The 13,867-nt window shown below is 31.8% G+C and overlaps 1 protein-coding gene across 1 annotated transcript in view; it reads left to right on the forward strand.

Moving 5' to 3' along the window:
- Window positions 1-13,867, forward strand: part of LOC124358137 (titin) — a 44,106-nt gene that overhangs the window by 25,234 nt on the left and 5,005 nt on the right. The window contains 5 exon segments of the mRNA XM_046810430.1: window positions 760-851; window positions 853-892; window positions 1,244-1,490; window positions 3,564-3,673; window positions 4,608-4,729. Coding sequence (XP_046666386.1) covers window positions 760-851; window positions 853-892; window positions 1,244-1,490; window positions 3,564-3,673; window positions 4,608-4,729 — 611 coding nt within the window.

Raw genomic sequence — 13,867 nt, forward strand, 5'->3', positions numbered from 1 at the left:
TGTCACTCAAAGAAGGTTTGAGCCAAGTCTCAGAAACTAGAATTAAATCAAACTGTGAAGAGCAAAATATAGTTCTGAAATCGTCAATATGACAAAAAAGCGATTGAGCATTAACGTGAGCTGCCTTTAGAAAAATTATCGTAGGGAGAAAGTGTTCGGCAGATAATTTGTGAGAGAGGGAGAGCGCTATCGCCCGGGGCGGGACCATCAGCCGGGGACCCCAGCCCTAAGAAGTGACTTGCAGAGACAAGATCACAACCAATGGCTTACAGTGATTTCCGAACCATAACCGGTGGTTAGAAGTGACTTGCTGGGATAAGACCACAGCCAAGGAGCAGGGATGTATGTTGTTAATTGACTTTCGTATCTTACAATAATAGCTATGGCTACTAGACAATGCCATTGGCTTTCGGTGCATTAAAAATATAACAAAATATCAAACTATATAGAATAGGAGGTTGCATTGTCAGGACTAATCAGTTCCATTTCATTTTTATGTGCTTTTTAACTCAAATTTAAATAAAATATAGTTACTATTATTGGATTATACACTGTTATGAATATAACAAAGTCCTTCTTCCCGGCCAAATTTGTAACATGTCTGTGTGGTCAACTGCTTTAAGAAAATAATAATTCTTGTATTAACTGAAAATGGTTTCAATAAATTGCCTTAGCTGCATACTGTTGTTGTAAAAAAATTCATGAGTATGTGAAAATCCGTTGTTACAGAAGTTGTCTGAATTCTGGTTATTTTTGCAGGATTGACCGCAGTGAGCAGCTCTGAGGTGTTAGACATTATGTTCCAAGATTTCCAAGAACAGTACGAGGAGTTGCGTAAACACATGCGGGAAAAAACAAGCTCGGGAACTCATCAACAAACAGAAAGGTATCAGTTTTCAAATTTACCATGGATTTTGTTCAATAATTATTTAAAATTTTCAATTCAAGGCTTAAAGCAAGATAAACTATCTAAAAACCCGCAACTTTACTCATAATTTAAGAGAAATTAAAACTTCTTCATTTATTCAATGTAAAATAGGTTGTATTGAGTTTATGGTAGGTGAGTTCATGCTATGCTTATAAGAATCAAATAGCAACTACATCCTAGAATTTGTATCAGTATTGTTGAATTACAATATTATATTGGATATTAAATCGATTGATAGTACACATATTGTATTGAGTTAAACAATTCCTATTGTAAGAAATTCTTTTTAAACCTAATCATGCTGATGCTGTGTAGAGAGGAAGAAGTTTGAGCTAAGCCTGTCCAAGTCGGACCTAAAGGAGCAAGCTATCCAGTCAGCGGTGAGCTGGAACTCACAACTGAACCGAAGCCGCAGCGAGAGTCGGCGCTGCCATCTTGATCTGCAGACTTGGACCATACAGTACCCTCGTAGCCGGGGGAGCAAAATGACAAGGCCCACACCCAGGCTAGGCAACTATCCAGTGGCTCTCATACCAGGACAATACGCTGACTTCTACAAGAGGTATTCTTGTGTGTGCAATACACAATGCTTGTTAATGGAAATAATTTTCATCTGAAAGATAATAAGTTTCAATTTACGAACTGATTTATAAGTTTCTTTATAGTGTAGTTTATTCCAAATGTCTCATGACTTCATGTCACCGATCAGATAAAACTTATTCTGTTGTTGTGTGTTGAACACTATTTTAGATGAGCCATACGGAAAGTAACCCCTTGTTTGTTAAAAATAAAACTGAGAAGTAGGTAAAAAAATATTTTATCATTTATACATCTTAAAATTAAACTTTTCTTTATTTTTCAACATAGTTCCATGTAACTTTAAACACTTGTCATATCTATGTACTAATTAACAAATCCCTTCAATATAAAAAATTGCCAACTGTACTTTGAGCCAGATGGAAACTGCAATTTTGAGTTTTTGTCATTATGTGTATGACCTTACCCCTTAGATTGTTCTTTGGTTCCCAAATTCACGTATTTAACCCGAGTTTCATTGCCTGTTACAAGTATGTTGAGGAATGATTGTTCTTCTTGCTAGCAGCACTTCAAAAGCAGAGGTCATCCGTTGAGTTTTCTAATTTTCAAACAGAATTTTCAGACCCAGTGTGCGCAGAACTTTTGGTAGACTAACCTTTCTGTCATTTAATAAAAAAAAAACAATCTTACAGGAATTTGTAAGAATTCATAAACTCATGAGCTCTATGGGACCATTGATTTTCTCCAATCCAGTCATTCATTATTGACTAATAGAGAACCTGCCATTTCGCTCTTCATAATGGATGTTTGTTCACCTATTCTTGTGACAACCCTGTCCCAAACAAATCCTTCACTCATTATTTTCGGTCTATACACAGTGCAAAGTTCTCTGTGAATTGCTTCCTCTAAGCAGTAGCTTGGTTGTGAAAGATTGCAAGACACAACCTGACACTTGGTAGGAATTTTGATGGTAAAAGACGTTTGGAAAAGCTACATAAAACTCAATATTCTCTACAGAATACAAGTAGAGAAAGTAAAGGCTTTTTTATAACTGTGCATACAAATACTTTTAGGCATACTAAAGGCTTATTGTAGAGGAGATCATCATCATCATCATCGTCAGACGTTTCCGTTCTCACGGGTCGTCGTACACAGCCTCCTCCACTTTAGTCTATCGTTCCAGGTCTCCTCTTCATCCCACCTGTATTTTCTGTAGTCCCCCTTCTCTCTATGTCTTTCCACACTTGGTCCTCCCATCTTCCTCTCGGTCTTCCTCTTGGTCTTCTTCCTCCTTCCTCCTTCTCCAGTGCTATTCTAGGCATTCTATTATCTCCCATCCTCTTCACATGCCCCATCCACTGTATTCTTCTTCCTTCCATTGTCTCTTGCAGTGAAACTACCTTCAATCTTTCTCTAGTTATTTCGTTCCTTATTCTATCTCTTCTTGTAGTCTTCTCTATCCCTCTTAAAAATCTCATTTCTGCAGCTTGCAATCTGCTTAAATCATTTTTAGTCCACGTCCACGTCTCTGCTCCATATAATAAAATTGGTTGGAAATAAGATTTATACATCAATACTTTTGATTCTTTCCCAATGTTCCAACTCCACACATCTGTGTAGAGGAGATAACTAACCATAATAATTTAATAAAAGCTTAAAAATTTAACTTTACATAATGATATATTGACCTATCTACGAATTACTCAGTCACTTAAATATGCAAAAAAGATTGTTTGCTCACACAAATCAGGTACATATTTGGTTTAGTGAAAAAAGTGATGGATTCAAATAGAAGTCAAGAATAAAAACGATTAAAAAAATAATGACTGAATGGTATTAATTAAAATTTTGTAGACTAACATAAAACCAATAAAAGGAGCCAATCATCTCCTTGCGAGCCTTCCGGTTGACTCCATTAGCTAGCGTTGGTATTCTATTGAGCAGAATAATGATTACAATAACTGATGTGATATGAAGAACAAAATAAAATTATTTTAGTATTTTTCATCAACTATTTTCAGTGATTTTGATTCATCCAAACACAATATTAAGTTGTTAACCAAAGTTGAATGTATTGTTAATGGACGTGTTCTGACAGGTACACGGCCCAGGAGCTGCGGTATTGGCCAGTCAACACAGTGTTGTATGGGCCTCTGCAGCCCAACGAAAGGCATAGCACGGGCGGTTCGGACGGCAGCCAGTCAGAAAGTGAGGACAGCTCATCATCTGATGATTCTAGGTATGATTGACGTAAACACACTCTATGATATTTTTTGAGATTTTTATTTGTGTTTATTTTTTTATGTTTATACAGAGTAATTTAATTATATATATGTTTTATATACATAATTTTTAGTGTGTGTTTATATATATACAGGGGTGTATATATATATATATATATATATATATATATATATATATATATATATATGTATCTTCTGTAATACCAATCGGCTTCAATACTCTTCTAAGTACTTTAAAGTTTACACAAAAACAGAATATTCAGTGCTCATGTTTAATTTTCGAGTTCACAGAACCCTTCATCAGAAACACACTGAATTAAAAACATACAAACCGAACTCAAGCCAAGAACAATTGGCTATATATATACACTCTCTGTGTATATATATATATATATATATATATATATATATAGAGTGTTATATTTATATATTATTATATACATAAAATAATATTTAGAGGTATTATTTTATCTCTACATCGTACTTTGTGTAGTTGTACGTAAATAAATTCTCTATAAATACTCTAAGCCCATATATTTTTACATTAATAGAATATATTATGGAAGCTCATTTTGTAAGCTACCATTTCTATTTTTAAAAGGAGAAGGTAGAGGATGTAATTTTTAGTTTTATAAATATAATTATTTCTCTTAATCTCCGCAAATTCCTTTTGAAGTAACTTTGAATTTTTAGGGTTGTTTCCCCCAAGAGTTGAAAGTTAAAATTACAATTCATATGAAAGTATTTGGTTTATTTGTTGGTTTTACCAAATCGACCGTGGCAAAATCGTGGTCTCGTACCAAAAGTTCGTGCACCGCAGACCTCTGACCGACAATGCTGGTGTTAAAAGATAACATAAAACGTCCAAGCTGATACTTATGATGAAGTCCCTGTTACAGTGACAGCTCGAGTGATGGAGAAGGGGAGGGAACCTGTGAAGAGGAGGAAAAAGGATGCAAAGCCTGTGGGGGAAAGAGGGGTGGTGAGGCGCTCGTACAGTGCTCCCAGTGCGGCCACAACAGTAAGTCCTCTAGGGCCCCTCGTATTGCCCTTTTTCCCATCAACGCTCCACACGGTTTGTCATAATTTCATTTATTGTATGGATCAATACCTGGGCTAATGTAAAATGTGTAGGGTCAAGGTTTTGATACTTCATGTGTCATATTCTTCTTTTATAAATCAAAATAGACACCATAAATTGAAATTAGTAGTCATATTGGTGGTAATTAAAACTGAAATTATGTTTGTGCTAGACTTGATCTTAACTACCAATATTTGTTTATCTGTAGTGTAATCATAAATTGAATGCTGGTTTATTAAATTGGCCTTATTACAGGAATGTTACTTTTATAATTTTAAATTATCTACGGTAACAATATTTATATTTCTTAAAATCTACTTTTTCAAATTTTATCTTGAAAGCACGTTTTTCCAGTTGTATAACTTAAATCCGTAAAAAAGTAAATTTATTAAATTGGAAATAAACTAATTATCTGGAGCTTTAGTAATCTAGGAATCTTTGAATATATCCAATATTTTATTTTTCAATCCGAAAAATTTGTATAATGCTGTACTATTGACAGTCAACTCTCAACTATCTCAAGTGGCCTGATACAAGCAGAATTTGAATTACCGAGTGCAGATTGTTGAATTAACGTCAACACAGTGAAGCTACCCACTGAATCAAAAATATAATTGCAGCTGAATAAACAACACTGAAAAATTTATTAAACATGTAAAATATATAAAATTGGGGTTTGACAGCTACAGTAAAACTACAAAATAAAATATGATTCCATACGTAGGATGATCAGTTACTAGGATTTAACAGGGCTTTATACTGTCATTGATTCAGATATTTGAGAGTGGACTGTACTTTATTGTGTTGGAAATAAAATGTATGACCATGATATTAATAAACAGCTGTTTAACTTCCTGCAGTATATCAACATGAATCTTTTAAGTAGAGTAGTTTCTCAAGCAACAGCATGAAATTTACATTATTGCATGTACTACCTTGTGTTTTGTGAGTGCAGTTTGATTTATTTTACACCTCCGGAAAGCTATACAGTAATTAATTATGAGTACATGTAACATATGTAGCAAGATAAGATGATCCTCATCATACTTGTAAATTCTTGACTCGTATCGTGAGGTCACCAAACTATGACAATTTGTTGTTGAACACTTGCATGGCATAAGCTTTGTTTTGTTTTATTGCATGTTTCTGTCATATTGTTTTGTTCAATTGTTTTGTGTTTGTTCCTCATCTTTGCCTTATTGTAAAACATGTATTTTGTCAGACACGTTTTGTTGCAAAACTTGTAGATTTGCACTTGGTATACTTGATTTTTGTTACAGTTTTATTGAGTGTCTGTCTGATTAGTGGTTGTTTGGGCTTTTTCTTTTAGGTGTACAGTTTTTCATAATGTCCTTACAAAGTAGTGAAGTTTATTATTAATGTTAACCAGCATAAGCGCAACACTCACGTAATCGATCGTTAAATTTTTCTTTAATCATTTGAAATTAGAAAAATATATTTTGACATTACTAACAGTAAATATTTAAATTAGTTTAACCTTTTGAACAGTAACAATGCAACAGTGATCTCGCCACACTACAAGCCTCCTGCACTAACAACATCATTGTTGCAATTATATATTTATTTTAAAGTAGTGTAAACATGTATGTTACTATCTACTTGATTTTTGTCAGTGAATTACGCTGCCATTCCTCGGTGAGTTTGAGAAGCAAGTTGTTGTAGTTCTAATCACAGCCGCTAGACGTCCGAAGCGAGTTGTGTGAGAAATGCGTGGTAATACTTGGGTGGGGCCAGCTAGCTAACGCCAAATGCAAGGATGTGTTCCATCTGTCAGTTCGGCTATTTACGGTGTCTTTTTTCAAAGATGTAGGGTAATAAAACGTGAATGTCCGTATTTTTTATTTCAAAAATAAAACTACTACAATCTTTGTATAGGTGGCTTTTCTTTATTTTACCTAGTAGTTACTACCTACCAGTTTGTTTTATATTTAAAAAATGGTTAAATACTATTTTTTTTTACAAAAAGCCATAATTTCTAAACTATCACCTATACAGTTTTGATAAAAAAAAATTAAAGAACTCACTGTTAGTGCCTTGTTAGATGTTTGGAAAGTCACTCCCCAAAGGGTTAACTTAGTAACATCGTTAATAAATGTCTATTTACATCTAATCTAATTTTTAATCTTCTTAAATCAAAATTTGTTTTCAAAAGGTGTCCATACACCACTTTTAACAAACCTGCTATGAAAAGAATAGCACTGGATAAGAAATTTATTGAAAATGTATTCTATACAAAAGTTAGTCTGAGTCCGGCGGTTCCAATCATCTTGGTAGGATTAGATGTATAACAGGTTATTGTTTGAAGGTTTAGGTACAATTTCCCAATCCAACAATAAATTAGGTCACAATTTTTTTTGTAAATAGTATTGTTAGTATGAAAATAGTCATGATAAAAAATGTATGCATCATGTCAAAACAAAATGTATTAAACAGCAAATATGCAGTTATGTAAATCAAAGTAATTATGTCAGTTATATTACATTTTTTCACATAAATACATTATCCCAACTCATTTTACCATTTCACATAAACTGTTTAGTTTAACACAATACAAGTTGTTCTCAAACATGAGAATTCTTTTAAACCCTCAAACTTGATTAATACCAGCAGTTGAAATTTGTTTCAAGATCATGTTATCAATCAGAATGAAATTTTCAGTCATTATCATCTATTTGGTATGCAAATAAATCTCAACAATGCACAGAGAAATCAATAAAATAAATACTCATGTAGTACTTTTTTATAGGTTGAGTTATTTCAGGAAAAGGATATATTGAATCAAGCTGCAAGTAATTTTCAATAACATCTTTGTATGTTAACGTTGGACACAAAAGTATCAGAGGATTTGATGTTGCTTTGTAGTGATCATTTAGTAAATTATAAATAGTTAAGATTTTGATTACATAGATTCTGTTAATATATTGAAATAATTTGGGAGTGGTTTATAACATCTTCATTTATTTATTTCCTCTCTTTCCTCACCATATTCCTTTTGTGTAGACAGTCGGCTGTGTTTTCTCAGTTGGTATATTTTGGTTTATGTTCACAACTATTAATTTCATTAATTTAATTTACTCAGTTATCATTCATTGACCATCTGGACCCATCCTTTCATTTTTGTGTTTGTTTTTGTTTTTCATTCACTTCACTTGCCTACACCTGATCAGTTCACGTATCGTGTGCTGATCTCAATCCTGCCATGTTGGTTCACGTGCGCAAATACCCCTGGCAGTGTTCGGTGTGCAAAACCTGTCAGCGGTGCAAACAACTCCAAAAATGAATCCAAGATGCTCTTCTGCGATGTGTGCGATAGAGGGTCCGTATCTGACAAAATACATGTTTACTGTAGTGTTCTATTCTCTGTAATAGTTTTATTCATCAAGGCAAATTGTTTTATTTCATTTTCATATTGAACACAATACAACATGTTCCTAGTTTATCATTAAGTTAATTTGTGGTTAAGGTGTGGGTACTGTTAAAAATGCTTTCATCAAAGAAATAGTTAAACAAGTTTGTTTGTTATATCTAAAAATTACACAAACTCTGGTAAGTTATATGCCAAATTTTAAAAAACTCGTTGATCATGCCAATGAATTTATATTCTACACTCCAATGTTTTATATTCTACACTAAAAACAATGTAAACTATTATGAGAAGAGATAGAAGCACATGTAAATCGTTGACAACATTTCTGTACGCTACAACAGTTTTTTAGTTTTCTGAATCGTCTCTTGATGATGAAATCGGTGTCGCTAGGGTTGAAGTTTTTTAATTACAGCCCTTTACAATACTTGTTATGAAGAGAGGAAAAATAAAATGTTTGTCCACTCCATCAAGAATTTAGGCATTTTTACTTCTGTAATATTTGGTAGTATCATGTAAGCAGGGCCACAGAAAATTGAATGAAGATAAAAATACAACATTTAACAGAATGTATATGGAAAATAAATGAGTGACATGTTTTTTACTATCCAACATAATATTTTACAACAGCCATATAATTTTCCTCAGTTATATTTAACTAAAAATTATAATTTCTTTATTAGTCACCATATTGTTAAAAAAACATATAGAGAGAGGGAGGAGAAAAATTATTTTATTAGAAAAGCTTTACTTCCATTTCCTTTTTATATTTAATCACAGTTTGGCATCTCAGTTACCAGAGTTTCTATATTAACAGAAAGGGTGCATGGTTTCCTTATTGTCTAAAAGCCTTAGGCGTAATGGAATCTGTGTCATTAGATACATAATCTACATTTAGAAACTATAAAAAATACAGCTGTCTTTCTGGAATAGTTTTTAACCACACCATCAGACGGCCTGGGCAGTTCTTATTTCTAATACTTCGTTTGATCACATTTAACGTTACACTGGCCATTCTGATGTGTCTAGATCTAATTACTAACATTACTGTGATATACATTTTTTGTATTTAGTTTTTAATAGTATCACAGTAATAGTGATTTGTTAATTGGATAAAGTTTAATTATAATAATTGTGAAATGACAGTTTTAGAGATCTAAAATTTAAAATTATGTATCTTGTGATATAATATTTCAGTATTTTATAGTATTCAGTGGGCTTATTGAATACTTAAGAATATTTATCAGGAAGTCTGCAATACATAAATATTTATTTGATAAGAATATTCATAATTTATATAATTTATAATAGTTTTAAAGATGCATAGTGATATTATTTCAGAATATGTCGTTTTAATGATTAAAACCCTCACCTGGTATTTTCAACTATAACATGTTACTAGAGGCATAAAAGCTATGATCCAGGGAAATATTAGCTATCGCAGTCTTTTGTTCTATTCTACGCCAATTAAAATGAGCAGATCTGTGTTTCAAGGCAAGTTATCCTTTAGTATAGAACTGGCAAATATCTGATATAGGGTATTTAGCTACTCACAGATGGCAGTACCCGATATCAAGGTTTTCAGTATGCCTACGGTTTTTTCAAATACTAGACTGATTTCATTTTGACAGAAAAAAATCCCCCTTTTCTGTCAATTAGTGGCTGCTATCTTGGTACAGTAATGGAAAGCATTCTGGTTTGCACCATAATGTTTCTTTTCTTATACCCTTTCTAACAATGTGTCACTTGAGCAGGAGTCACCATTTGATAAGTTTGAGTTGTGCTCCCCCAGAGGGCTGCCCCCAACATTGTTTGATATGCCAAAAAGTAGGCCTCATTAACGCACAAAGATTCCCAAATTTTTATTTCAATTGGTCAAACCGTCTAGAAATGATAGGTGAGGCCTCTTACTATTATATTAGTCAGTATATATTAATATATATTATCGAAACTTTGTATTGGTGAATTACTACAGAGTAATAAGTGAATTTAAATTGTTACAAGCATGAACAATCAAAGTGGGTACTGAAATTTTCACTTTTATGCCATATTGTGGTTTTTTAAAACCTATCTTTCTTATACTGTTTTTATTTACAATTTGTAAAATAATTTCAAACTAGTGATGGGTCGAAGCCAAACAGTGGGATTCAACATTCGAATCTGCAGGTCATTTATTACCGGCTGATCCACATTAAACAAATTACTGATTGTTAAAGTGTGTTTTTGCTGTACTTTAGTATATAATAATTTGCTTACAGTTAGTAAGCAAATTACGTGTTGTTACATGTTGTACGTTGTGTATGAGTCTTCATATGTTGTGTATGAAGACTCATACACTACGTACAACATATAAATGTACGTATTTTTAACGTGTAGTTGGTTAAAAATTTTATCGTTTTTTAAATAATATTTTGCTTGCATTTTCTATTTTATATGTTTATGTTTTTTCAGTACTACGTATATGTTAAAAGCTAATTTGTGTTCACTTCACAATTTTTGTACTTGTATAAATATTTTTGTATAAAATACAATATTATGTTTATGTTTTAATATTAGTTTATCTTCATTAGGGGTGGTTTGAAAATTTTCAAATGTTTTAAGTTTAAAATATTTTAAATAGTTAGTACAAATTTATGCCCAAATTTTTTTGCAGATTAAATGCATATTCTGGAAGCCCATATTATAATCTATCAAATTAAAGTAGAAGGTAGGGGATATGATTTTGTTCCTAAAATATAGCTGCTTCTCTGGATCTCTGCAAATCCTTTTACAATAGAGGTTTTATGGTATCCTTGAGGTATGATAATAAAGTACAACTTAACTGTAAAATATATAAATAATCACAGTATATCTCCGCTCGGTGACTAACCAAACAAGTAATTCATTTTACAATAATGACATATTAAAGCCGACTTTTAGCTCCTGACTTCACTGGGTAACTGACAAGAAAAAAATGTATATGTAACTGTAACTTCAATACTTTTAAGGTGGTTTGATATGTCAGTGACTTTTTGAATAAAAGAAATTTTTCATCAAATAAACATTTTATTTTTCAATATAATAACCTTTTAGCTCGATACATATAGTCCAGTGTTTTTCTAATTTTTTATTCCCTCCAAATAATAGGTTTTCTCAAGGCTCTCAAAATAGATGTTTGTTTCAGTAATGACTTCTTCATTCGACCCAAATCTCCTACCGCCCAGCAGTTTCTTTAGGTTTGGAAACAGGAAACGTTGCAGGGGGCTAAATCTGGAGAATATAATAATAATAATAAATGCGTTTATTTTTTCTCTTTTTTTTAAATACATGTAAATACAGTATACAACAATATATAGATTACAGAGAAAAAATATACCAACCCAAAAAGAAAATAATCTTGCACTTGGGTGGGAGCCATCATCAGCTTCTTAATTTAATTTAAGTTCTATAATAACAATATGAAAATACAACAAATAATAATAAACAAACTAAAAATTACTCTTAACCATCAAATTAACACACATTAATTAGAGAAATCCAACTCACCTTCAATTTAAAAACATAACATTTACAATTTATAAAATAAGAACAAAATATTTTTACTGAACAACTAAATATAAATTTTCAATATCTTTAACACTTCTACTCAATAACCAAACCTTCAGCCTCTTTTTAAAAATAAATATAGATCTATTAATTTTAATTTCACTTGGAATTAAATTAAAAAACTTATAACTTAAAAACACAAAACATTTTTGAAACAAAGAACAGTTTGGTTTAGGCAATCGCAAATACTGTTGATTACTGAGTCTAGTAGAATAACCAGAGTTGTCAATAACAGGTCCACTGTTACCACTTAGTATGAAAAAAATTACTAAAACTTTATAAACATATAAATATCTTAATGGTAAAATAAAATTTCTAACAAAAAGCGGGAAATGAATGTTCTCTAATATTAGAATTACATATCAATCTTATAAATTTTTTCTGAAGGACTATTAGACTAGATAAATTTGAAACATATGAACTACCCCACAATGACAATCCATACTCCAGCCTAGAATTAATCAATGAAAAAATAAGCCAGTCTCATAACTGAGGAGGGACAAACTGATTTCAAATGAAAAAATGCACTAAGTGATGACCGTAGAGACTTTTTCAGAGAAACCTATATGAGGTTTTCCACGATAAGTTTTCATCTAGAGTCAAAACCCAGATACTTAATCTGACTACATTTATTAATTACGCCACAATCACACAGATCCTTGCTGCAATTTATTGAATGTATTCTTAAGGCTGTGCCAAAGTTGCCGGATTGGGACAAAGAAAAAATCATATATAATGTTTTTGATTACATTCCAAGGATAATTTATTACAAGCAAACCATATAGATATTTTATTTAGGTCATCCTGCATCCTTGAATATAATTCATCAACTGTTGACGCACTATAGGAAAATGCTGTGTCATCAGCAAATGCTGTCACCTGACCATTGAAATTTCCAGAGTAAAAGTCATTAACAAAGATTAAAAACAAAATAGGCCCAAGAACTGATCCCTGGGGGACTCCAAGATGTAGACTTTCCAAGCAGCTGGTGCTACTGTTTATTTTGACGAATTGCTGTCGACCAGTTAGGTATGTCTTAAACCAATTCAAAGGGACACCTCGAATACCAGCAGATTCCAATTTATTTAGCAGCAACCCATGATTAACGGTATCAAAGGCGCTTTACTTACATCTAAAAATAAACCAGCCACTTTGTTACAAGAAATATTATTCAAACCATTATATATATCTTTCAAAAAATGCTGCAAAGCCAGCTCTGTACTGAGTCCCTCTCTAAAACCAAATTGAACTCTAGAAAAAAAAATTTATTTATTTTCTAAAAACTTTATGAGTCTAACTTTAACTAATTTTTCTAATAATTTTGACAAAACTGGAAGTAAAAGAAATTGGACGATAATTTTCTACGAAAAGCCTTGTCTCCTTTTTTAAATATAGGTATTACTGTAGCAATCTTAAGCACATCCGGAAAGCATCCTGAACTAATACTTTTATTAAATAGATTAAGAAGTACAGGAGACAATTCTTCTGACATTTTAAATATTAACCTTGATGATAACAATTCATCACCAGTACTTTTACTCAGCGAGAGAGACTTTAATTTGTATTTTTAGTTCTGTCAGTGTAATGGGAAATAAAAATAAGGAACTTTCGTTTAATAAAAGGTTTAAAATTTGTTAAAACAAAGGTGCTTAATATCATCGGTGATATATTGAAATGAATCAACTAGGTTATTAAAAACATTAACAAAATAATTGTTAAAACAGTTAAGCAATTTCACAACTATCAGTCATTAGATTATTATTGTTCTGTAATGTTATTTTTACTACTACTTGATGAATTTCCTTTTATAATACCATTGACTAGATGCCACAGTTGTTTTGAATTGTTTCTGTATTCTTGGAAACTTATTAATGTAATATCTTTCTTTAGCTTGTCTCACCCATGTTGATAATTTATATTGAAATTTATCAAAATTTTCCTTATTTTTCGTACAGGGATATTTTTTTAAATGATTTATATAACTTATCTCCAATAGCAAAAGCCTTAGATAATCCAACACTCATCCATGGTTTTAAACATTTTAAATTTAACATTAGTTTTTTCTGCAGTATTAGTATATTTATTGTTATCGATCAAAGTAGACAATT

This window comes from Homalodisca vitripennis, chromosome 3 (assembly GCF_021130785.1).
Source record: "Homalodisca vitripennis isolate AUS2020 chromosome 3, UT_GWSS_2.1, whole genome shotgun sequence".
Lineage (NCBI taxonomy): Eukaryota > Metazoa > Arthropoda > Insecta > Hemiptera > Cicadellidae > Homalodisca > Homalodisca vitripennis.